General features: G+C 44.7%; 1 protein-coding gene across 1 annotated transcript in view; it reads right to left on the reverse strand.

The window, feature by feature from the left end:
• Nucleotides 1–11080: 11080 nt before the first annotated feature.
• Nucleotides 11081–27335, reverse strand: part of AUTS2 (activator of transcription and developmental regulator AUTS2) — a 700397-nt gene continuing 684142 nt past the window's right edge. Inside the window, exons 14-19 of the mRNA XM_060283030.1 lie at nt 26002–26073; nt 25295–25436; nt 24102–24179; nt 22241–22324; nt 17638–17860; nt 11081–16098 (exon numbers count right to left, since the gene is read on the reverse strand). Of these exons, the coding sequence (XP_060139013.1) occupies nt 14859–16098; nt 17638–17860; nt 22241–22324; nt 24102–24179; nt 25295–25436; nt 26002–26073 (1839 nt within the window). The 3' untranslated portion in view covers nt 11081–14858. The remainder of the gene's footprint in view (nt 16099–17637; nt 17861–22240; nt 22325–24101; nt 24180–25294; nt 25437–26001; nt 26074–27335) is intronic.

Genomic DNA, 27335 nt, shown 5'->3' on the forward strand with positions numbered 1-27335 from the left:
AAGGTATGGAGATACATGGGGGAGGGGCCAACACTCCCCAGGGACAACAGAGGGAAGGGTATCCTACCGAAACACAGGGATGAGCCGGGGTGCAGGGAGGAGGGGCAGGATACGTCATGGACCGGGACAGGGTGGGGTGGGGGAACACAGGAAAGAACCACAGCAACGCGTGGCCGGATCAGCTAGTACCCAATAAAAAAGCTTCTGGTGTCTTGGATAAAAAAGCTTCTGGTGTCAATAAGGTTCCATATAAAGATAAAATCTGCATATGGTGCCAACTTCAGGTGAAAAACTTCATGCATTTCTTGATAATCTGCCCTTCATATGGTGATCCAATATATCAATTCCAGAAATCTTTGCTACCATAATTCCTGGAAGCAGGCTTACTATGGTAGAAATGGTTCAGTTTCTTGTGTGTGAAGGTAACAGGTCTGTGACGCATTAAGTGGCGCTTTATGCTCTGGCTGAAAGAAAGATTAGGAAGAGAGAGATAGACAATATTGCAATAAATTGTGTTGGAGATTCAGAGGTCTTCAGTTGAGCTTGGGATGAGCTAGCAGATGATACATATGAATCCTGACTCCCTTTCTTTAAATCATTGATGCCTTGCATTATGTAATTGTGGTGTGGTGTAAGTTATGGTTTGCAGTTTGACAAATATATATTTAAAGTAGCTTTTATTAGACATTTCCTTGTGTTACCAAACAAACAAACAAACGGGGAAAAGTACATATATCATGTCTATTTTTTTTATACAGCCTTTTTCTCAGTTTGTTTACGTTTTGTATGAGATGCTTTCATTTAAGATCTCATGCAGTTGGAGGGGAAGAGAGGGGAGAGAGATAGGAGGGTAATGTTCTTTGTTCATTTGCATAGCATTTGTGACCAGTACTGTGTTAGCATCACATGGGTGGGTCTTTTATTTGTATCTTTATTCAATTTTTATTGGTATCGTGAGGGCCCAGTTGTTATGACCTTTGGTGGATACAATAAACTATTAATGAGACCTGAACTGGTATAAAACTTTTCCCATTTTCTACCAGATATCTTTTTACTATGTATGCAGAAGCAGATTGCGTCAACTGCGCCCTCAAAGTGCACATCAGATCAGCCTTGAGCCAACAAAGTTTATAAGGCAAATAATTGCAAATGGTTCTTCCTGGTAGATAGGCTGTGGCAACACCCACTGTGGCGTGATAAACTGGCAAAGGGCCCCCGGATGTTCAACGGTCTATTGACCCAGAGCCTCCCACGCCTTTGTACTCATTTGCTGCCACCAACCAGTAACTGTACTGGTACACATATATTGGATCCCAGTCAGGTGAAAGATAAACCAATCAATTAAGTTTAGTTAAGGTGATCTCACAAGCAAATAAATTCTTCACAGTTTCGCAGGTACATTTGCTTAAACTTACCCTTTCCTACTAGTTCCCCCAACGTCCTCCTGAGACTCTGAAATTCCCTTCTTAATTCTCTCTCAGACTCAGCATAATAGCTCACCTCTCTAGCTCTATTCTAACCCTCTCTCCCCCAACTTTCTGACTCCCCCCCCCATATCCTCCCTGCCTCTGCCTACTGAGCTCCCATTGGCTCTTCACTCTCCCCCACCAATCAACCCCAGAGGTAAAATGCCACACCCACCTTGAGTAAAGAGTTAGAGCCTGAAAGGAGGCTTCAAGATGATGGTAATGAAGGCCATAAAGACAGCAAATGACTGATGTCACTTTAAAATTCCTTTGGCCCCGCAGCAATGTTTTCTTTTAAAGCATCAGATTCTGCCTTAGTCCTCTTTTGTAAGCATTTCAGTGTCATTACATTTAACTTAAGTAGTCATGGACAGGATTCCAAGGCTAAACACCAAAGGGATTTATCCCTTGGAGGAGTCACAGCGATGAGGGTGCCTCCTACCTTGGTTTCCGACTCCCATATCATCCTGTTCTCACAGTGGTTTTACCAGATGCCTGTGAGAGGCCCACAAGCAGCACCTGAGCACAACAGCAGTCTCCCCTTCTGTAGTTTCCAGCAACTGGAATGCAGCCCCCAAATGTGGAGACAGAACCTATCCATCATGGCTGGTAGGCATGGATAGTCTTCTTCTCCATGCATTTATCCAATCCTCTTTTAAAACCATTCAAGTCGGCGCCACCCCTGCCTCCTGGGGAAGCAAATCTCATAGTTAAGCTATGCACTGTGTGAAAAAGTCATTTCCTTTGTCCTGAATCGCCCAACATTTAACTTCATTGCAAGTTCTAGCACAGAAAAGGAGGAAAGCCTTATCTGTAGCCAATTACTTGACACAATGCATGATTTCATACAGGTCTCTTGTTAGCCTTTTCTCTAAACTTTGTTGTTGTTGTTTAGTCGTTTAGTCATGTCCGACTCTTCGTGACCCCATGGACCAGAGCACACCAGGCATGCCTGTCTTCCACTGCCTCCCGCAGTTTGGTCAAACTCATGTTAGTAGATTCGAGAACACTGTCCAACCATCTCATCCTCTGTTTCCCCTTCTCCTTGTGCCCTCCATCTTTCCCAACATCAGGGTCTTTTCCAGGGAGTCTTCTCTTCTCATGAGGTGGCCAAAGTATTGGAGCCTCAGCTTCACGATCTGTCCTTCCAGTGAGCACTCGGGGTTGATTTCCTTCAGAATGGATAGGTTTGATCTTCTTGCAGTCCATGGGACTCTCAAGAGTCTCCTCCAGCACAATTCAAAAGCATCAATTATTCGGCGATCAGCCTTCTTTATGGTCCAGCTCTCACTTCCATACATCACTACTGGGAAAACCATAGTTTTAACTATACAGACCTTTGTCGGCGAGGTGATGTCTCTGCTTTTTAAGATGCTGTCTAGGTTTGTCATTGCTTTTCTCCCAAGAAGCAGGCGTCTTTTAATTTCGTGACTGCTGCCACCATCTGCAGTGATCAAGGAGCCCAAGAAAGTAAAATCTCTCACTGCCTCCCTTTCTTCCCCTTCTATTTGCCAGGAGGTGATGGGACCAGTGGCCATGATCTTGGTTTTTTTGATGTTGAGCTTCAGACCATATTTTGCGCTCTCCTCTTTCACCCTCATTAAAAGGTTCTTTAATTCCTCCTCACTTTCTGTCATCAAGGTTGTGTCATCTGCATATCTGAGGTTGTTGATATTTCTTCCAGCAATCTTAATTCCGGCTTGGGATTCATCTAGTCCTGCCTTTCGCATGGTGAATTCTGCATATAAGTTAAATAAGCAGGGAGACCATATACAACCCTTGTCGTACTCCTTTCCCAATTTTGAACCAATCAGTTGTTCCATATCCAGTTCTAACGGTAGCTCCTTGTCCCACATAGAGATTTCTCAGGAGAAAGATGAGGTGATCGGGCACTCCCATTTCTTTAAGAACTTGCCATAGTTTGCTGTGGTCGACACAGTCAAAGGCTTTTGCATAGTCAACAAAGCAGAAGTAGACGGGGTTTTTTTTGGAACCCTCTAGCTTTCTCCATATCTCTATACTAAAGGTAAAGGGTAAAGGGATCCCTGACCATTAGGTGCAGTCGTGACCGACTCTGGGGTTGCGCGCTCATCTCGCATTATTGGCCGAGGGAGCCGGCGTATAGCTTCCAGGTCATGTGGCCAGCATGACAAAGCCGCTTCTGGCAAACCAGAGCAGCACATGGAAACGCCGTTTACCTTCCCGCTCTAGCGGTTCCTATTTATCTACTTGCATTTTGATGTGCTTTCGAACTGCTAGGTTGGCAGGAGCTGGGACCAAGCAACGGGAGCTCACCCCGTCACAGGGATTCGAACCGCCGACCTTCTGATCAGCAAGCCCTAAGCTCAGTGGTTTAACCACAGTGCTACCTGGGTCCCTATCTCTATTCTAAACAGCCCCAAATACTGTAACCTCTTCTTATAGGCAAGTTGCTCCATTCATGCTGGGGAATAAATTGGTGGTGGGTTCACCTCTGTTACAGAGGAGGAACTTCACAGCAACGCAGCTCACAGAATTAAGCTCATTGAGTGCTTATGGTAAGACTCTTAGGCTCTGCACCCATTTCCATGCCTCTAGCACCACCTGGCGACCATTTCACTGTGCAAACCTAACCATCAATAAAATAGATGTGAGAGATGCAAATTCTTTTTTTTAAAAAAAGGGAGTCTGAAAAGGCAGAGTTTGGGTTTCTTTCACAAGCGGTTGTTGGCTGAGGGCAGGCTGAGGTTGATAGGTCAATCTCCCATTCACCCTAATGGCTCAGGCTCCACTGAGTCTGACCTGCATTGACTTCCTGCATCGACTTGCAGCAACTCTTTCAGGACTCAGGCAGAGGTCGTTCCCAACATTACCTGACCTGAAGATGCCAGAGATTGAACCTGGGACCTTTGGGATGTCAATATTCTTGGAGCATCATACGGCATTAAAAAACACACTATAAAAAACAATCAATATAAAACAGAGAAATGTACAACCATACCAACATCAGATCAATTGTGGCTCAAAACAGAAAACAGAATATAGCCTCTCGTCGTTCAGTAGGCCTTAAGTAAGTACACATAGGATTTCGGTGATAATTCCAATACCACTGGCATTATGATGTAACAGTGGCATAGTGTAGGTTGCTGGCACCCGGGGTAGGGCAAATTTTATGCCCCCGAGTGGATTGTGAAGCTGGAGTGGGGGCATGTGGGGGGCACACAGCCCACATTGAGGGTTAACAGAGCCCGCCTCCAACAGGCTCCTTGCCAGCTGCCTCCATCCACCTGCCCACTAGACCAATGTACCTGCTGCCATGTCTCAGCTGCCAGGGCTCCATACCTGTCATAGGGGTGCCGGATTGTGCCCCTCAAAAATGTGTGCCTTGGGCCATGGCCCCCTGTCCCCCTCAACTATGCCTCTGTAAAGCAATATCCCTCCAAGCAAGAGTTCACCTCTATTCCCCACCCCATCACCTCCCATCAAGGCTCAATTCTCAATTCTTGTAAGGTAATCAGAAAGGAAGCACAAGGCCCCTGAACTTATACAGAGTGCCTTAGAGTGGCTACAGAGCACTTCAGGCACTGAAAACAGCTCTCTGAACATGTATTGAAATCACTTTTTTTGTTGTCTGCATGGATACTGCAGTGGTTCAACAATTTTAGAATAAAAGTAACATATTAACACAATACAAACAACTATGCCAGCACATAAATCAGCATAAAAGCCATCATGAAATGCCACTCCTTCCCCACTTAAGACACTCCCTCCCCATTTAAGACTCCCACACACAATGCTGATAGAGGAGGCGAAATATCGACATAAGTATTAAATCCTGCTCAACTCTAAAGTCCAAAGTTCCCTGGTGAGACAGATTGATTCATAAACAACTCTGAGAATTGTAACTCAGTGAGAGGAAAAGGGGTCACCTAAGAACTCTCGGCACCCTCAGCGAATGAAAGTTCCCAGGATTCTTGGGAGGAAGCCATGACTATGACTGCTCTTAAAGCTTGCACTGTAGGCACAGGGACAATAAATGTGTTTAAGATGCTGCCCTGGGATATTAAAAGTACAGTGGTACCTCGGTTGAAGAACAGTCCGGTTTTCAAACTATTCAGTTTATAAACTCTGCAAAACCGGAAGTAGTGTCCCGGTTTGTGAACTTTACCTCGGTCTAAGAACAGAATCCGAACGGTGGAAGGGCACTGGTGGCGAGAGGCCTCATTAGGGAAAGCGCGCCTTGGTTTAAGAACAGTTTCAGTTTAAGAACTGACTTCTGGAGTGGATTAAGTTTGTAAACCGAGGTACCACTGTATACCACATTGAGTGTACATCAAAATGTTTCTATGTGCACCAGAATAACTGGACTGATGTCAATGCAATGAACCCCTTTTGCATTAATGAGATGGTTAAATGCACCTCACCCACAAAGCACAGATCAACAGGAGAGAGAGAGAGAGAAAGAACAGGGCCGGCTCTAGGGGTAGGCTGGGTGGCGCGGGGGGCCAGGGTGCCGCCGCACGGCAAAGCCGCGTGGAAACCATGCTGCGCCCACCCACCAGGTCAGGGTCGCCGGAGCGATCTCCGCACCACAGCGCCAGGGCACCCGACATGCTTGAGACGGTCCTGAGAAAGAAAGAGAGAGAGAGAGAAAGAGAGAAGAAGAGTTTGGATTTGATAACCCGCTTTATCACTACCCTAAGGAGTCTCAAAGCAGCTAACATTCTCCTTTCCCTTCCTCCCCCACAACAAACACTCTGTGAGGTGAGTGGGGCTGAGAGACTTCAGAGAAGTGTGACTAGCCCAAGGTCACCCAGCAGCTGCATGTGGAGGAGCGGAGACACGAAACCGGTTCCCCAGATTAGGAGTCTACCGCTCTTAACCAGTACACCACACTGGCTCCAGAGAGAGCCTTTGCCTCCAAATCTGTACCATTAAAAGCACTGGACAGAATTATTCCCTAAAGTGGAGATGCAGATATTTGTCCTTGCACTTTTGCACCTGTTAAAACAGAAAGGGTAGCAACTCTAGAACCCTCACCCTCCAACCGGTGTTTCCCAAACTATCAGACTTGTATTGCAATTTCGCGTAAGTGAGCACTGCACTTGAACCCACTGGGGATAACTCCACTCTTTCCCCCTTCTCAAATTAAACAACTTGCATGCTAGGATTTGAAATCTTTGCTCCACCACCATCTAGCGGCTTCACTAAAGCATAGCAGCTCATATCTGTAAAAAGAAATAAAAGAGTTTGTCACAATGGGTGCTTCCCCTTACCTTAGAAATGGTGGCTGAAAGATACGTGTATCGTATCGCCATTAGTAACGGAGGCTGCTCCTTTAAGGCAATTGCCCCACCAACTTCAGTTTGCCCCCAAGCCAGCCTTCCCCCTTGCAACTGTTCCAGACTGCAAACTTCCTCCTCCTCCTTTGTCTGCCATGTTGCCCTTGCAGAACTCAGCCATGGAGACGATGGGGACAAAACTAGAATTAACTGGCACAGATTCCACCTACCAATGGACTCCCTGCAGTCTGCTGTACAAGTCCTAACCGTCACGAGCCACCACTGGTTATGAAGGAATGGGTGATGGGAAATGTTGCAGCCATCCATCCTGAGGAGCTGCTGGAACTGAGTGTAGCTTATGATAAGCCTGATGGACAAACGGTCTGAGACGGTAGAAGGCAACTTTGCATTGAAATACAGTGGTACCTCGGTTTACAAACACAATTGGTTCCGGAAGTCTGTATTTAACCTGAAGCGTACTTAACCTGAAGCGAACTTTCCCATTGAAAGTACAGTGGTACCTCGGTTTATGAACACAATTGGTTCCCGAAGTCTGTTCATAAACTGAAGCGTTCATAAACTGAAGCGAACTTTCCCATTGAAAGTAATGGAAAGTGGATTAATCCGTTCCAGATGGGTCCGCGGAGTACTCAACCTGAAGCGTACTTAACCCGAAGCATGGGTGTAATTGGTTCCGGAAGTCTGTTCATAAACTGAAGCGTTCATAAACTGAAGCGAACTTTCCCATTGAAAGTAATGGAAAGTGGATTAATCCGTTCCAGACGGTCCGGGGAGTACTTAAACTTAAGCGTACTTAACCTGAAGTGAACTTTCCCATTGAAAATAATGGAAAGTGGATTAATCTGTTCCAGACGGGTCCGCGGAGTACTTAAACTGAAAATACTCAAACCGGGGCATACTTAAACTGAGGTATGACTGTAGGAGGGTGCAGAAGAGCAAGGGAAAACTTAAATGTTTGGCTCACCTGAAACTCTTGCCTAAGGTTCCTTAAGTGGTTGTCCCACATTCAGGTGGTCTGTGGCTCGTGATAAATTAAAAGTCACCTGGCAATCTTTGGTGGGATATTAGAAGCCAACAGGCGGCACTCTTTTTTAAATATTCTCCTCAGAAATCAGCTTGAGATCATTATTCTTTAACACACCTATTTTATTTTAGGCATTTCTTTATGAACAGTTTAATTGTGTGTGTTTGCCTATGAGATGCTTTTCAATGCATAAGTGGGTCAGAGGAGGCTGGGTTTTAATTTGGTTTCATGGGTCCTAGGGCAGTTGTAAACATTTAGACTGTTTTAAACAATTCGTTTGAATATAGGTAGTTAAAGAGTTTATTGGTTATTGAGGGATTTCTCACTCTCTCACACATGCCCCACCCTGGAATACTAAGGTTAAGGGTGGGTAATTAATAAATAGTAATGATGGTGATGATAATAATTATGTAATAATAAATCTGTTTGCTGCACCTCTTCGGGAAGGAGCATTGAGTTCCTAAAGGGACAGTTAACCCCTTGCAATGGGTATTAAGGAGTGTTGCGATGTGATCTTTCTATATGCCTTCTCTCAATCTAAACAAAGGAGGAGAGGAGAGAGGGCAAGAGACAGGGATGGGTCAGGCTTGTGAAGAGGCATAGGAGTCTCCGTCTGCTGTGGCCAGCTCCCCTCCCCATTTGTCTCCCAAAATCAGGAGAGGCATGAAGTAGGAGAAGCAAAGACAGGTGCAGTCTCTGCTTGCTTGGGGGGGGGGACCAGGAGAGGAGGAGACATAGATGGCTGTGGGGAGGCAGGGACCTTTAGTCTCAGTAGCTAATCTATGAGGGCATGACCTCCTGGGGGTGAGTCCCTGAGCTCATTAGGCTGCCAAGTTTGTGCAGATCCTGTTCTTGCAGATATAGAGCTCCACTCACAAACTATATTGTTGTTCAACAGATTGCACAACAAGAACCAGTTGTTGTACAAGAGGTTTCTGCTAGCACAACAGTTGTGTTAGATTTCTTTGTTGCACATCCTATAAACCCTGGTATGCCCCGCGGAGGACCTCAAGGTCCACAAACAACAATACTGTGGAGATCCTGAGCCATAAGGTGGCTAGATTGGCCTCAATTAGGGCCAGGCGCTTTTCAGTATTGGCCCCAATTTGGTGGAACGCTCTTTCACAGGAGACCAGGGCCCTGCGGGTTTTGTCATCTTTCCGCAGGCCTGCAAGACAGAGCTGTTCCACCTGGCCTTTGGGTTGGATTCAGTCTGACCCCTATGTTTTCCTCCCTCATGGTTTTGATTTATGGGCTACTTAAAATGAGGCTGCATTTTAAATTTTAAAATTGTATTTTAATCTGTATTTTAATTAATTGTTTTCTTTTCTTCTTTTATGTCTTATTGTAATTTTATTGGTGTTAGCCGCCCTGAACCCGGTTTTGACTGGGGAGGGCGGGGTATAAATAAAAAAATACTACTACTACTACTATTATTATTATTATTATTATTATTATTATTATTATTATTATTATTATTATATTTTCTAGTACAAGGGCTCTTGCACCAGTGAACAGAGAACATTGAATACGGCTGCTATTCTGCTAAGTGATTGGCCCAAGGTCACCAAGAGAGCTTCATGACTGAGTTGAGATTTGAACTTCAGGAGTTACTGGGCTGTCCTTTGTTAAGCCAACCGCCAGGGATTCTGGAGCAGCAATTGGCTACCTGTATTGGACCTTTGAGGTCTCTTTCCATGCTAAATTTCTTTGATACTTGGTCTCCCCAGTCCTTGTTCAACACTCTAACCACTGCACCACATTGTTTCTCTTTCAACCAACATATTGATGGGACTCTGTGAAAGCAGAATGTGGTCAGAAGAATACTGAAGAAACACGAGAGAGATGGTACGTCATCTGAGCCTGATATGTCAACTCTGCATTCAAATGTACAGCTGCAGTGGCTTGTTGAAGTATGAAGCTCAATGCTGACAATTACGGCAGTGGTTAGTAATATCACGGATGTATCTCTGAGCACTAGCAATTGAGATTTCACTGTCCTTCCAAGCCATTTATTTACAGTGGAACCTCGGTTTATGAACACCTCGGTTTACGAATTTTCAGTTTACGAACGCCGCGGACCCATCTGGAATGGATTAATTCACTTTCCATTACTTTCAATGGGAAAGTTCACTTCAGTTTATGAACACTTCAGTTTATGAACAGACTTCTGGAACCAATTGTGTTCATAAACCGAGGTACCACTGCATTTGCTTATTTTAGAGAAAGACTGCTCCCTTTCAGAAAATGTCTTTAATTTAGAAAGTCTGTTCCCTAGTGGCTGCAGTATGGTGCCAGCTAAGTGACTCGTTTCACTGGAAAATCTCTATCTGTTTCCTCAGAAGGAAAACTAAACTCCTCAGAGTTTACAGCTCCTGTTTAGTTTTTGATTATAAGGAAACCTCAGCCCCTAAACATTTTCCTTCTGAGGAAACAGATAAGAGATTTTCCAGTGAAACGAGTCACTTAGCCGGCACCTCCTCAAGGTTTACGTTATTTAGACGTTACTTTGAGAAATTCATGTCTTTTCTATATCAAAGTTTCTTTTGGGAAATTTAAACCTATTATGTTTCTTTGAGGAAGCATTAGCTGAGTTTTAGTATTATTCACTTTATCAGTATCTCGTTTCAGGGATTTATCACGGCATAGTTTTGTTTTTGTTTTTGCGCTGATTCTACATGTTGACCAGTCTTGGCTTTCCTCAAAGAAACCTGGGAGATGCCCTTCCTTTACTATTTATTCACTGATTAAATTAATGAAATTTATATCCTGCCCTTCCTGCTGAATGTTGTTAGGCATAGCTGTCAACTTTTCCCGTTTCTCGTGATGAATCCTATTCAGAATAAGGGAATTTCCCTTTAAAAAAAGGGGGGGAAGTTGACAGCTATGGTTGTTAGGAGACCTCTGTCGTCCCCTCACATGGCTCCAGTTCCTCAGAGTGGTTTAACAAGCATTCCCTCTTCCCAGGGAACTCTGGGAATTGGAGCTCTGGGATAACAAGCCAGCACCTTTCACATACTACATTTCTGAAGATTATTTGGAGGAAAGTCAGGGCTAGAGGCGCCACCTTCTCCAGAGGATTGAGAGGGCCCACTCAACATCGTGACATAGCACACGGGGGCCCTATGAACATTGAGGAACCGGCAACCTTGGCTAGGTCTGTTTATGTCGGAGATCAAAGAGAAACAGCAGGAATGCATGAAGCAATCACTTACCAAACTGGCGGCTACTCTGATGAATGTGACGTTTCCTCAGCATCACCAAAGCTTGAGATGAAAATGGAGAATTGATTAAAAAAACCACTCACCCGGAATATAAGCATGTGCTATGAAAACAAGAGTACGGCAGCCATTTGTTCCATTTCCCCATTCTTCCACGGTTTGCTTTCACATTATATTTGGGCTGTCACACAGCGATTGAAGCTACTTCCGGAAATCTAGCACGATACATTGGAAGTTTGGCACTCGCTTCCACGTCGAGTTGATTCTGGAAATAGTTCGTTGGCAGCCCCATTCACTTGGGAAATCACAGGAGTGAAGTGGAGGGGAGTGCTCTGCCAGCAGACAATTCTTTCCTGCCGTTTTCATGGCTGACTTATTGGGGAATGCCTGTGTGGAAGGGATGGGCAAGTAGCAACATTGCCTACCGATGTTCAGGGTTTTGACACGCCACACGCACTGGAGCGAAAGACATTGAAGCATGACATGCCGGTATATTAGTCAAGAAGCCCGTTCCACAACACAACAGGTATTGCAGAGTGAAAGGAATGTTAGAAAACAACTATTCCCCATTCTAGCAGGAGTGGGAGACTTCACTTCTGTTGATGGTCACATTTTGGCAGGAGCTGCCTACTGGGAGTGGGCGGAGCCACAGCTGGGAATGGGTGGAGTCAGTAGATCCTATGGGCTCCCACCAACCTTTCTAGGCCTCCTCTTGAGGGTCACTCCAAACAAAGAAGCGCCTACCAGTTTAGTTCACATTTTTTAATAACATGGCACAGATTTACATTACACAAGTCTTCGCTCATGAGGGAACATGCTGTGGATTGAATGTCGCTTCAGGGTTTTTTTGTATTTTTTGTTTCCTTTTCACATAGGATCTAGAAAGGACTTTATTACATACAGGAGAAACAGCAAAAAGATTTGTATATAACAATTTCTTTACAATACTGAAAGCTATCACTACAGTGCCAGTGTACATCCCCCCGCCCCAGGATTTTCTTACGTCTTTTTTTTTGTCCGTTTTGTCTTGTTCTTTATAAAACACTGCACAACATCTGGAGTTCACAAAAATCTGAAGTTTACAACTAAAACTTTTTTAGTTGACTACTAAAATAGAATTCTGATCATTAGAAACAGCTGTCTGTAATTAGACTTCTCTTTTTCTTTTTTGTCAAACAGGAAAACAACTTGAGATACCACTTTAATACACTAGAAGACCAATGGAACTATTTTTTTTTATTCCATACATATTTTTTTTTTTTACAGTCCAGTAGTAGACAAGATATTGTAAGCTTCCTGATAAAGTCATATTCTCTCCAAATTATTTCGAAACAGAACACAACGTAAAAAATAAAACTTATGAAAACAGAGGTTTTCAAAAAGGCTAAAACAATTTCCATTCTTTAAAATTAATATATATATTTATCTTTTATCTTGTGATTCCATTGCCACTGTGGTTAGAACATGCTGAGCTAATGGCAGAAATTACAACCAAAAAATTAAAAAATTAAAAAAATGAAATGAGTAAACTAATCCAATAATTGATTGTGCAAGAAAGAAGAATCAACATACAGTGCAATTGTTTCTGAAAAGCCACTGCAATCCATACAGGCCTACTCAGAAGTGAGTCCCATTGAATTCAATGGGGTGGACTCCCATGTAAGCATATATATCATTGCAGCCTAAATGTCTTGTTTAATAAAGCAGATTTCTGCTGACCAGGGAAAATGGGAAGAGAGGAAATATGCACCCAACCCTAAACAAGAGGCATGAATGGCTGCCCCCCCTCAGTCCCCACAACACCAATGAAATCCAGAATAACCAGACATTTCCAAGAAGAGCTGCGTTAAAAATTATATTGTGCATATCCCTAGAAGCGGCAGGTTCATAACACCCTGCATTTAGAAATAAATTGGATCAATGCCTGTTTATGGCCTGCCACTCTGCAGAATAAGCCCACGAGCTTCCAGAAGTAAAGGTAAGTATCTCTATAACAAAAGGAAACAAGAACACATTAGTTCCATTGTTTATTTTCTTTACAGCCTGTTCCTGGGACACTGTTAAAACCAGGGCTTTTTATGGGGGGAACTCACAGGAACTCAGTTCCAGCACCTCTCAAGTGGGTGCCACTGCCATTCTAAGAGAATGAGGGAGGTGTTCATGGTGAGTTACGGCACCTCTTTTTCTAGAAAAAATAGCATTGGTTAAAACCATCACATTTTGGGGAGCAAGATCCAATGTGGGTGTGCTTTGTCATCACTATAGTCTAGGTGCGGCTAATATCAGAAAATGGATGGAGTCACCAGGACAAGGCCCAATATCTTGGGGCAACTGAGACATCTATTTCCTATTCCCTCTGTCTCAACGCTCTTTCAAGTTCAACTGGGGTGGTTAAGAAGTACACCCCCTCCCTTGCGCAGCAACTCATGAGTTGCTCAGCAATTTAGCACCTTTGGGAAATGGCTTCATCCATCTGGCAGGCAGGAAAGAGCAGGCGGTGATTAGAAACCAGCCAGTGGGATATACAGGTAGTGACTGCTCAGCACCACTCTATGAGGTCAAATGCCTCATTTGCTGAATGGAGTTATGTTAGACCCAGAGTTATGGCAACCCTATAGTTGGACCAAAAATTTGAAGGTGACATCAGGGACTGGAGGAGTTGCCCACTGGCCTCAATTAAGAGATCACTGCACATATAGCTGAGCCATGATGTAGCACCCTTACACAAGCAGGCACCATCATTTTTGAGACTTCCCAGGCAAGATATGGGGCATTAGCGAAAGAGAAAAAAAATGTAAAAACATGGACAGAAATTGGGTTTTGGCTCTTGGAGACATGAGTTCAGGCCTGGCCTGGCTAAGGATTCTTCATTAAGTTGCTTTGAGCAAGTCCTTGCCTCAGACTCAAGTTCCTGATTTGCAAAACGTGAGCCCTAGTAACCCGGTAGGGCTACAACAAGGAGGACGGACATGATCAAATACTGTACAACACTTTACTGAAAAGCACAAGACAAAAGTGGTAACAAGCAGCAGCAGCAGCAGCAGCAGCGGATACTAAAGTTCTGTTTGCTGAAGTTTGGATGGCTTACTTTTTTCATTAAAAAAAAAAAAGGTGGCAAGCAGGTGAGAAAAGTTATGTTCAGGGAAAGTATGACTTCTAAGTGGGTGGTTGAGTTTGTTGACAAGGCTCCTTTGAGTTTAAAAGAGGCTTTTGTGAAAAAGCCCTAGAATTCATTGCATAGCTGAAGGGATTTAGCTGTCTTATAACAATAGAAGTGCTGCAGGCAACTCAGCAGTGGCCTTGCACGCCGTTAAAAGTCTGCAAAGAGCACAGTTTAAGAAGTATTAATGTATTATGTTACTTAGCTTTCTTTCTATTTACATATTTACAAAGTAAAGCTTTCATCTTACCCATTTTGCATAAATGACCCATCAACCCATGAAGTAATATGGGGGGGGGAGGAAACATCTCGCAGGGAAAAGAAAGATCTACAGTTTTCTTCATTTTAGCATGGGGGGGGGGGAGAGAAAAAAGAGAGAGCACTTTGCTCCTTTAGAGCCAAGATACTGACTTGCAGCATCTTACTCCTGCTGGGGGTGGGGGTTCAAAACAATAGAAAAGAATTAGGGGGCATAAAGAAAATGCATCAGCGTTTTTGTCTAAAGTTTCTGAAAACATATAATATACAACCCATCATCATCATCATCATCATTTTTTTTAAAAAACAACAAATATATTTGCACAATGGAGTCTATATATTTTTATACAGTTGGGTCATAACCAAAGTCTACATTTGTTGAGTAAGAAGATCTGCACTGACATTCCATTTAACAAAATGTCCTCCCCTGGTCTGATTCTGTTTGCCTTATCGTGCTTCTATGTCCTTGAGCGTGTGCGAGGGTGGCCTCTCCCGCATTTCTGACGACAAAGGGGTAGTCCTGCGTGGGGAGCTAGGTCTAGGTCCCAGGGTAGAAATGAGAGGGGGAGGGGCACTTAGAGCCGCCGTCGGGGGGCTTTTATTGAGGATCCCATTCTGAAGTCCTGAGGAGGGGCTGACCCTGGGATAGTGCATGCTTGGAAGTCCTGGGGTGATTAAGCTAGGGTGAGGCAAGTGGCCGTCCAGAGCTGCATGGTGAACAGAGTGGAGCCGTACGTGCTCATAGTCCTCTCTGAGCATGTGCAACCTCTCCCTCTCGTCCAGGTGGGCCCCCCTCTCATGCTCACGGCGAGGGTCGACCGAAAGTGGGTGGTGGTGATGGTGGCTGTAGTCATGTGGCTCTCTGTCCCTGAACGACCTCTCTGCGTCATATAACCTCGGTGCAGAAAGACGGTGCAACGGGTCATTCCTCAGGAGAAACTCTCTGCCCAAAGGGTCTCTCCGGTGGATATCCAAGTCTCGGTAGGGATCTCTCAACGGATCCCTCATTGGGTCCCAATGGAAGGAAGGGTAAGGGAATCGTTCGCTGCCTGGAATCGGGCTGATCCCCATAAAAGGTGTCATCATGCGAGTCCTGTCCAGACCGCTGATAGTGTTCATGGGGTGGATGCCGGTGACACCCACAGACATGGGCATTGACACCAAAGGGCCTGGATGAACATTGGAGGTGGACATTGGTGGTGGTGGTGGTGGTTCAGACGGCCTGTGTGTCTGTGGTGCTTCAGGTGGGATGTCATGATCCTCCTTCCTTTCCTCCTTCACTTTAACTTCGCTGGATTTCTTCAGACTCTCATACGCAGGCTCACTCTTTTTCTCAGCATCTCGGCTAGAGGTGCTGTTAGGTCTGGTGTTCTCCACAACAGCAGGCCTGGTATAGGGTGAAGGTACCCGAGATGATTGCTTAGACTCTTCCAGTGGTCTGCTCTCATGGGTTAGACCTTCTTTTTCTGAAATATAGTTGTCCTTTGCCTTGTGCTCATCAACGTTAACATCTTTCCGAGGTTCGGACTGATCCCTCTCGCGCTCTTTGGGTTTCTCTTTTTCCCGTATCTCTGGGTTCAGGTGGTTCCTTATCTGCTCAGCTGAGCTACGGCCATGTCCAAGGGAGCTCACAGAATGGACAGGTGCAGGAGAAGGATGGCTGGAGTGTCTTTTCTCTATACTCTCCCTAGATGAAGGAAAGCACAACAGTTATCTGTTGTAGGACACTACAGAAAGTAGAGGTCTAAACCCAAAGCTTGCAACTCATTGCTCAAAAGCATACACCAGGTGTGGAGAGCCTTTGGCCCTCCAGGTATTGCTGAACTACAACTTCCATCATCCATGGCCATTGGCCATGCTTGCTAGGGCTGATGCGAGCTATAGCTCAGCAACATCTGAAGAATCAATTGTCACCACACCTACTATACACTGAAGTCTCTTTAATTTCAGTAGAGTTGACAACTCAGAAGTTCAAATGAGTTACAGTGAGTTAGGATGGCAACACACACTTTGTTGTGTCCCAGGACAACAACAATATTTTCTATAAGAAGGGCCCTATTGTGTAAGATGAAATTTCTATCTAGTCCAGGATCCTGTTTTCAAAAGTATCCAGCCAGATACTTTCTCACAAGTTCAACCGGCAGGTGTCAACCATCTGACATGTCTCCCAGTAACAGGTTTTCAGTGGGACACTAACTGAACATAGAAAGCTGCCTTTCAACTGAGCCATACAGTGGGTCCATTTATCCCAGTATTGTCTACACAATGACTGCAAAAAGCTCTCCAGGCTTTCAGATAGGGTGTCTTTCTCAGTGGAGATGCTAGAGACTGAACTTGGGACATTTTACATGCAAAGCAGATGCTCTACAAATGAGTTGTAGTCATATATCTATCATCTATATCTCTCTATCTCTCTATCTCTCTATCTCTCTATCTATCTATCTATCTATCTATCTATCTATCTATCTATCTATCTACCTATCTATCTATCTATCTACCTATCTATCTATCATCTATCTATCTATCTATCTATCTATCTATCTATCTATCTATCTATCTATATCTATCTATCTATCATCTATCTATCTATCATCTATCTATCTACTAACTAACTAACTCTATCATCTATCATCTCCTACCTTTTCCCACCACCCCAGGAGATAATAGATAAAAGTAATTAAACTATAATGGAATTAAAACAATGCCAAATCAAATATATTAAAAAGCAGATAGTATAATTTAAAAAAAAGAAGTTGGTTCTCTAAAGCCTCAAAAAAGCCTAAAGGAACAGCCTTCATCTACAACAAGCAGCAGCCACTGAGAAGGCCCTCTCCTGCATCTCTATAAAACATGCCCATGCGAGAGGTGATGATGAAAGAATGGCAGTATCACCACCTGGGCTGGTTATAAGTAGATGGGCAGGCAGGTTGGAGCTGGCTCAGAGCAGACTGAGCTTGTTGGGACAGTGCCCTATTTGCCCTCTTGGACCAGCCTCTACTGATCCAGAGTTTTCTTGCAGAGCCTGCCAATCAAGGGGGCCAATACTATGGCTGCAGTTCCGTTCTATGTCTGAAGAGGGCTCTGCAGCCAGTCAGCGTGGCCGATGATTAGGGAGCCCAACAACTTCTGGCAAGACCTGGTAGCTGCATAAGTAGGAATGACAAGCCTCTTGGCTCCTTGCCCCGGCGTTGCGCTCAACGATGCTCAGAAAAGTGTTCTTTCATACCTGTCTTTGTCATCTTTACTAAGAGAAGAGTCTCCTTTATCTACATCTCTATCCCGCTCATGAGCTGCAGCAGACGAACTGCGTTCCAGCTCACCTGGCTTGAGCCAGGGCGGAGGGGTCGGGAACGAAGGAGGAGTTCGGTGCAGGCGGTTCCAGGGCTCGTGTGGGTTGCTAAAGCTCTGCATACTGGGGCAATCCTTGTGGCCGAACATAGTGTTGGGCGCTGAAATGGTGAAGGGGGGAAAGAAAAGAAAAAAGAAGAAGCGATATGCTCAGTCGATGGTACTTACCAATCAAACCCAAGCTTTTTTAATTTTTTTACAGCACTCAGAGTTTAAAATGAATACATATATTGGGGAGCTGGAAAAAGGAAAGGAGATTAACAGATAAGCATTAGCATTGGGTAATCCTCACATTCGGAAGGCAACTAGCCAGTCAATCTTATTTGTGCATTATGCATCCGTGAAAGAGACTGCCTTTTTGAGGGTGGCACATCAGCTTTGGAATACCCTGACCCAGGTGGCACTGTGGTTAAACCACTGAGCCTAGGGCTTGCTGATCAGAAGGTCGGCAGTTCGAATCCCTGTGACGGGGTGAGCTCCCGTTGCTTGGTCCCAGCTCCTGCCGACCTAGCAGTTTGAAAGCACGTCAAAATGCAAGTACTGTAGATAAATAGGAACCGCTACAGCGGGAAGGTAAACGGCGTTTCCATGTGCTGCTCTGGTTTGGCAGAAGCGGCTTTGTCATGCTGGCCACATGACCTGGAAGCTATACGCCGGCTCCCTCGGCCAATAATGCGAGATGAGCGTGCAACCCCAGAGTCGGTCATGACTGGACCTAATGGTCAGGGGTCCCTTTACCTTTACCTTTAACCCTGAAGGAGGTAAGATGGGTATTGGCCCTGTATCCATTCTGGATGCCTTATTTGCCCAGTATTTGAAATGATACTCCATCATATTGGCTAGTTGGGTCGTCTCGGTCTTCAGATTTCATACTGGGTTGTACCTAATCAAGTTCTACTCAGACCCACAGGACTTAATTGACTTGAAGCTAGTCATGTCCATTAATTCCACTGGGACTGGACAAGTGAATACCAGCAATTTTTTGCTCTTCTTGGAATTCTCTGACATCCTCACTTACTAGTCATTTTAGACTCACAGCTGTCCATGGAGGCACAGGTCAACTCCGTGTCCAGGGCAGCTGTTTATCAGCTCCATCTGGTACGCAGGCTGAGTCCTTACCTGCCCAGTGACTGTCTCTCCAGAGTGGTGCATGCTCTAGTTATCTCTCGCTTGGACTACTGCAATGCGCTCTACGTGGGGCTACCTTTGAAGGTGACCCGGAAACTACAACTAATCCAGAATGCGGCAGCTAGACTGGTGACTGGGAGCGGCCGCCGAGATCACATAACACCGGTCCTAAAAGACCTACATTGGCTCCCAGTACGTTTCCGAGCACAATTCAAAGTGTTGGTGTTGACCTTTAAAGCCCTAAATGGCCTCGGTCCGGTATACCTGAAGGAGCGTCTCCACCCCCATCGTTCTGCCCGTACACTGAGGTCCAGCTCCGAGGGCCTTCTGGCGGTTCCCTCATTACGAGAAGCCAAGTTACAGGGAACCAGGCAGAGGGCCTTCTCGGCAGTGGCACCCACCCTGTGGAATGCCCTCCCACTAGAGGTCAAAGAGAACAATTACCAGACCTTTAGAAGGCATCTCAAGGCAGCCCTGTTTAGGGAAGCTTTTAATGTTTGATGGATTTCTGTATTTTAGAATTTCTGTTTTTTTGGAAGCCGCCCAGAGTGGCTGGGGGAACCCGGCCAGATGGGCGGGGTATAAATAATAAATTATTATTATTATTATTATTATTATTATTATTATTATTATTATTATTATTATTACTAGTGACACAAATACTGGAAACCAAAGATGGCCTCTGATAATTTGGTACAGTTGGAATATTTGGGGTGTATTCAGAATCACAGAATTGTAGAGTTGGAAGGGACCATGAAGATCATCTCGTCCAACCTCCTGCAGTGCAGGAATCTTTCACCCACCCAACATAGGGCTTGAACCCATGGCCCTGAGATTAAGAGTCTCATGCTCTACCAGCTGAGCTATCTCAACTAACTTCTGCTCCACTGAAATGAATGGAGCTAGGTTAGTCGTTAATTTCAATGGTTCTGCTCTGTTGTATGAGTTGCAGTGGACACAGCCAAGTCAACTAAGTTTCATTCAGAGTAGATCCAAGTTAGCAATACTCAGTATTTTCAATGGGTCTACTCTGAGTTGGATTAACATTGGCTAGAACCCTGCTATGTTTTAAACCACTTATACTGTGGCTTTTCTGTTCACAGCAAGCAGCTGACACAACTAGAGAAAACCAAAGGAATAAATACATTAAGAAATAAGCAAGCATAATGGTCATAAGGACACAAACACAGTAATACAAGGCAAAGGCCCATCAGGACAACAAAACAAAGCAAAGCAAAGCAAAACAAAACAAAACAAGGCAGTGGAAAACTAGGAACAAGATTGGGCCAGACATGGCTTCCCCCAAGGAAAACTGGGAATTGTAGTCTATTACGGGTGCTGATAGCTGTTAAGAGACCTCTACAGTCATACCTCATGTTACAAATGCTGCGGGTTGCGTACGACACAGGATACGTACGCGCCAAACCCGGAAGTACCGAAACGGTTACTTCCGGGTTCGGCGGTTTGTGCATGCGCAGACGTGACGAATGACATCATGCACAGAAGCGACGAATCATGCCGTGCACATGCAGAGACGTGGCACTTCATGTTGCATACTGCTCATGTTGCGTACGGGGCTTTGGAATGGATCCCGTATGCAACATGAGGTACCACTGTATTCCCTTCATAGAGCTACAATTTCCAGAATGGTTGAAAATCACTCCCCTTTCCTAGGGAACTCTGGGAAATACAGTTCTGTGGGGGGAATAGGAGTCTCCTAACAACTCTCAGCATGCTTAACAGACTAAAGTTCCCATGATATTTTTTTTTGGGGGGGGGGACTATGGTTGATTCAAGTGGTATGATACTGCTTGAAATGTGTAGTGCAGATGGGGCCTTGTATAAACCCAAATCCAGAGTCTCTTCAGAGCTGAAGATGAGCCAATTTAATTTAATTTAATTCCTTGATTTTGGGTTCTTTCAGCTAGCTGTTTCTTTTGCCCACACTGTATCCAAGACCCATGTGGTCAACCACTTGCTAGAATTTGTTTTCCAACTCAAGGGAGTAGGCCTACACTGGAAACAACCCTCCAGTCTCCATCTCATAATTTTCAGAAACTTGAAAGCCCATTTTTTCAAAAGTTGTGGATTTCTCTGTTGGTTAGTGTGATTTGCAAGCAAATCCCGTTGTATAAAAGCCCTTTTAAATATGACCACTTTTTTACTTTTAGTAGCTTGAGAACGTACCAGAACTTTCCACGATTTACAAAACATTCATAAAAGCAGGAGTGCTATATATGCTATATTACTTGAACCTTTATATTTTGGGGACCGGGGATGTAGGTGAAATTTGACTAGATCAGGCCTGAAAACAAGATATAACAGCTCACCAAAAATAATCCAAGAGCATCCAAAGTCCACAAATTCTTCTCCAGAATTGGATTACCCCTTCTTTGAAAAAATCGCCCTTTGGTAGACTGGGGTTGGCATGCAAAACTGAGTGAGGTGTATATCTTAGATCAGAATAGCTTTCCTGGGCTACTTCAATGCACTCTACTTGGGGCTGTCCTTGAAGTCAGTGAGTCAACTCTGAGTAGGCCTTGGTTGGACTCAACTGTGCATTTCAATGTCTGAAAAGAGCCTGCCTTGGGTAACGTCTCTTCTGAAAATTCTCTTTATGGTGAGTTTTCTTTAAATAAACAAACCCAGCCCACCCCTGTTAACATTTAGTACAACTCACCATGTGAATTGGGGACCACTGCTTGCCAACACTATTGATGAAGGGATTCCATGGTATGATGGCTCCCCCCAATGCACAGGGTGAGTTCTTTTAAATTTTATGACTCTCATGTGTATATCCAGTTTCAGTTATTATTATTATTGTTGTTATATAAGCAATACGACTTGGGATTTCACTACTTCAGACTGCAGGCAAGGCATCACAACAATGAATGCTCCTTGCATACAGAAGGCTAGTATATCAAGTGAAAGGACAACATGCTGGTTTTCTATGTGCAGGGGACTTTTTGCGTATGTGTACAGGAGCATGCATGCATGTTGAGCCCTCCACATACAGTCTGAAGTGCTGCAGGAGTGAGGAACCTGTGTCCCTCTATAACTTCTCGGACTCCCAACTCCTACCAGCTCACCCAGCATGGTCAAGAGATTGGTCAAGGATGTTGGGAGTCCAGCGCTGCCTGCAGGGCCATTAAGATCCTCATACCTGCCCTAGACTCAGGTTCTCCATACCTGTGAGAACTAGGCCACAGAAGAGGGTTTCAGGAGGCCCAAGGGGTTTTGAGAAACAAAGGCAGTCCTCTCTTTTTGGGGGGGGGGACACCAATTGGCCATGGTTTAGCATCCTTGATGACAATGCAAACCAAACACAGCCACAGCTAGGAGAATTTACTCACTAACGGCAGGGTTCCCGAGTCCCCCGAAGGCATTGCCGCTCACGGCTGCAAGGCTGGTGAACGTCGTGGGCCGATTAAATGTCTCTGAAACCAAATGGAAAGAGACTAATGGGAAGGGCGTTACCTATGATGGAGCATTTATGGCTAGATGTGCGTTACAAAAAAACAACAACCCAGGCTTCCTCAACCTCGGCCCTCCAGATGTTTTGAGACTACAATTCCCATCATCCCTGACCACTGGTCCTGCTAGCCAGGGATCATGGGAGTTCTAGGCCAAAAACATCTGAAGGGCCGAGGTTGAGGAAGCCTGATCTATCCAATGCTAGCTTGACTCAAGAATAGACCCACTGACATGTATGTCATTGGGTCTATTCCAAGTAAAATTTAGGTGGATACAGTATTCTTCCCAGGGTCACCCACGGATAATTTGGGTAGGTGATTCCTTTAGGGTGGATGCTAAATTTTCATCCCAGTGTCCTGCCTCATGACCCCCAATATAAGAAAGAAGTGGCTTCTCCCCATTTCCACCCAATATTGTCTCATAATGCTTATATCCCTTGAGCTCCACTCTGCTTGTTTCCCAGTAGGAACTGCAGATTTTGAAATGTCAAAAGTGGAATATGTGTGTGCACTCTCACTAAATAGCAAAGGCCTCGTTCACACATAACAAGAAGCTACAGTCAGGAATAAACCCGGGGGCAGTATCCAATGCTCTCATTCCATTAGCACAAGGACTTACTCTTGCACAACAGAACCTTCTTCTCTCTCCTCCTCCACATACATGCTCCCAAAAATCTCTTTCAGCCCTTATTACAGAGCAGGGGGAGGAAGGGGGGATTCCAGGGATCGTTTAAACCAGGCAAAGGTTTATTTTGATTCAACTGGCAAAACTCAGGATTTTTTTCTTCCCCAAAGAGGGCAACTGTAGTCCCACAGGGAACCTTTGGCCTTTCAGATTTGATTTTTTAAAAAATTATTAAAAAAATGATTTCCTCCCATCTGCCTCTTTTCTCCCGCTGGGTAATTCCCCCCGCTCTTTTGGCGCCTTTTTTTAAAGTGCATTTTGTTTCACTCCCTTATTTAAGGTGCTGCCCAAATGACTGTGAATTGAAGAACGATGTGAAAATAATATAAATATAATAGCACTCCTGAATATGTGAATGTCGCTAGATGCCCCCGCCCCCATGAAGTGTACCTGCAGGGCTGAAATGCAGAAGACAAAGCAGAATTTCCAGGACTAGGATTGCAGGGAAATAGCTGGACACTCAGGCAAATTTCCTAATTATAAGAGCTGCAGTGGTACCTCTGGTTAAGAACTTAATTCGTTCCGGAGGTCCGTTCTTAACCTGAAACTGTTCTTAACCTCAGGTACCACCCCATTAGCTAATGGGGCCTCCCACTGCCGCCACACGATTACTGTTCTCATCCTGAAGCAAAGTTCTTAACTTTGTTAGCAGAGTCTGTAACCTGAAGCGTCTGTAACCTGAAGCGTCAGATTGATAAACCACTTTGGGAGTTGTAGCTCTGTGAAGGGAATAAGCGTCTCCTAACGGCTCTCAGCACCCTTAAACTACAGCTCCCGGGTTTCTTTGGGGGGGGGGAATGCATGCCTGTTTAAAGTGGTATGATGCTGCTTCAAATATATAGTGCAGGTGGGGTCTTAGAGGGAGCCCATGTTGTGGCGTCCTGATGCACTCTGGCTCCCTTTGGTCCCAGTCGGCATAGCTAATGTGCAGCAACATCCGGAGGGCATCGTGTTGGCTCCTTCTGCACTAAATCATGTAAAAAATGCTCTCAAGGGTTATGGGCCCATTGGCACAGTTGCTTGGCAGCTCATTACAAGTTGGTAATGCCTACTTACCTAAATGAGCAGCAGGGTTGAGGAAGTTGCTGTGATGGGGGTGAGGGCCAAAAGGGGGTCCGGCTGGGTGGGCAGCACCTATCAGGACAAATTCAAAAGCAAAAATAAAACAACACTTGAATAGTGGGTTCAGAGAAGATACACAGCGCCAACGCATCACATTGCTGCAAGAAGGTCCTACCTTCTAGAACTGAGGGGTATACTGTATATCAAGACCTTCCCTTGTAGCCCAGTAAACAGTCTGATGAAAAATTGCTGACGAACGTGTTTATTTTCACTGGACGTTATACATGGGTGTTGCTGGCAAAACTAGGATTGCATTCCAAATTTGGGTGACCCAGATGCTGTGTTGGTCTTCTCACCTGATCCCATGCAGATGTATCATTAGGACACTTCTAGCATATCTCTCTACAGGAGGCTTTTGAGAGACTCCCTTGCTGGAAGTATTTAAGCAGAGGCTGGACTGCCCTCTGCCAGGGATGCTACAGTCGCATTGCACGTTGTAGATCCTGGGACAACCAGCTTTAAAGCCATGATTATGCACGGTTCTGAAATTGCATGGGGAGTCTGCACAAGTCTGGAAGGCTCCTTGCAGCAGACCTTCAGCTCCCCACACGTAGAGGGTGGTGAGGCTAGGCAGAAAGGGTGTGACTAAGGGTGTGGGCCCACTCCCACCCACACTTGATTCCAAATGGAAGTGGAGGGGAGCGGTGAATCACTGGAAAGATTTGCCTGTCCGGAGCTATCCAGGGTCCTGAAATTCCAGCCTGACCCTCCCTGCCACCTTCCTGACTAAGACAGCTTCTGGCATCCCCAGGGACTCATAACCGGGACAGATTATTCCTATGCATGTTTTTGGTTTTCCTTCAGAATTGCTCTGAGAAGACTGGCTTTACTTGCCTGTTCCTACCTTTAATTTCTTCACACAGCACATATGGAGTTTGCTCCCGAAGGAGGCAGTGACAACTACCAACTTGGACAGCTTTAAAATAGGAATAGACAAATTCATGGAGGACAAGACTAACAAAGGCTATGATGGCTATGTTCTGCCTCCACTGTAAAGGCAGCAATGCTTCTGAATACCAGTTGCTGGAAACTGTATGAGGGCAGAGGGCTCTTGTGATTGTCTTTGGCCTGATCCAGCAGGCTTGTACTATGTTCTTCAATAACGGATCAGTGATATGCATACTCACTGGCTGCAGAGAAGAGAGTGGAGGGCCGAGCTAAGTCATGGGGGTGGTGGATGGCCCCAAAGAGACTAGGACCTGGTGGCCGACTCAGGAATTCCGGTTTCAGGCCAAAATCCAGTTTGTGGGGATCTGATTGCATCTGTTTCTGTAATAGGAAAAGCAAACGGGAAACAAACCACAATCATGAACAAGACATTGGCCCAGCCCAGTGGAATGATCTGCCAACAGAGATTAAGCAGATAGCTTTGGTTTCAGTCTTGAAACATCTGCTGAAAACTTTTCTATGCCACCAGGTTTATGTGTGGAATTAAGAAAATATTGATGGGTAACAGTTGACCTTTGATTTTAATTTTTTACATGGCTTTTATTGTATGTATGTTTGTTGTAAACCGCCTTGATTTTTTTAAATAGTAGTATACAAATATTTTTTATAAATAAATCAGTAATGAGCAAAATACAGAGGAACATAAAGAGTTACCTTAGACCAAGTCAGACTACCTAACTCTGCTCTAACTAGCACTGGCTGTTGGGAAGCAAATGGTCTTCTCCATCATCTGCTATGTGATTTTTCTAAGTTGATATGCCACAAACTGAACATTGCGCCTTCTCTATACAAAACACATGCTCTGGCTGTGTAGCTTTGGCCCCTCCCCCTAAACATGCTCCTTTGTAATCCCTTAAGAAGGTTCCACTTGCCCAAAGGGACTCACCTTCACTTTCTGTTGATGATGGTATATTTGCCAAGCAATATGGACGTGCATAGCGCACCATTTTCCTGGTTTCTGTAAAAGAAGCAAAAACACAAGAGGCTATAAAAATGACACCACTTAGCCATAACAGTAAGATCTGAGCCTCTTCTCATTTAACAGTCATTACTTTTTACATTAAATGCCCTGCCTTTCTTCCATTATGAATCTTAAAATGGTAAAATGTAGGGTGCTCTCATGGTTGCCATCCAATCCAAGCCCTAGCCAGACCATGACCTGCTTTGCTTCAGTGGTGCTATGTCATACACCTTCAAAGCTGTGCACTGAGAAAATAATGAAACCGACTGAGCTGGTGAAGGAGACAATTCAGACATTAGAAGTGAGCATAGAGTGGTACTCTGCAAACCAGGAATGAGAAATCTGTATCCTCCAGCTGTTGTGGGATTCCAGCTCTCATTAGGTCCAGCTAGCAGTAGTCAATGAGGATGAGGATCAAAGTTCAACAACATCTGAAGTCCCACTGGTCTACAGTAGATCCCTGCTGTAAAGCTCCTACTGATTTACTGGTAAGTGGGAAAGTAGAATCTGGCTACCTAGTGAGATTAATTATATTATCTTTTCTTCTTTGCCGATCACTCATAGCCGAGTAAGATTGTCTTCCATAAACACAGTTTTCCAAGCGTGCCTTCCTCTTAGCACGTTTCTCCCTTGCGTCCTGAGTTTGAGTGTCTTCAAAGCCCATGACACCTTTGATAAAGGCTGTTCTCCAACTGGAGCGCTCACAAGCCAGTGTTTCCCAGTTGTCAGTGTTTATACTACTGTACATTTTTAAAGATTCGACTCTTTAAACCTCTTTTGTTGACCACCAGCATTACACTTTCCATTTTTAAGTTCGGAATAGAGTAGTTGCTTTGGAAGGCAATAATCAGGCATCCGCACAACATGACCAGTCCAACGAAGTTGATGCTGAAGAATCATTGCTTCAACACTGGTGATCTTTGCTTCTTCCAGTACACTGATATTAGTTTGTCTGTCTTCCCAAGTGATGTGTACATTTTTTCGGAGACACCGTTGATGGAATCATTCGAGGAGTTGGAGATGGAATTTATAAGTGGTCCATGTTTCACATACCAAACCAAGAAACACCAGGACAGGTTTGATTATATTATGCCCGTACACGACACAGTAAAAATTCACTTTCTCATGAGTCCGAATGCTGCATATGATTGGTGCTTCTATGGCTGCATTCACCTCATGTTTGTTTTATAGGAGGGAACCCTATCCTAAACAGTGTTGCACATACACTCAAGTCGAAGTCCCAGTGAGACAACTTTACT

This window comes from Zootoca vivipara, chromosome 15, assembly GCF_963506605.1.
Source record: "Zootoca vivipara chromosome 15, rZooViv1.1, whole genome shotgun sequence".
Lineage (NCBI taxonomy): Eukaryota > Metazoa > Chordata > Lepidosauria > Squamata > Lacertidae > Zootoca > Zootoca vivipara.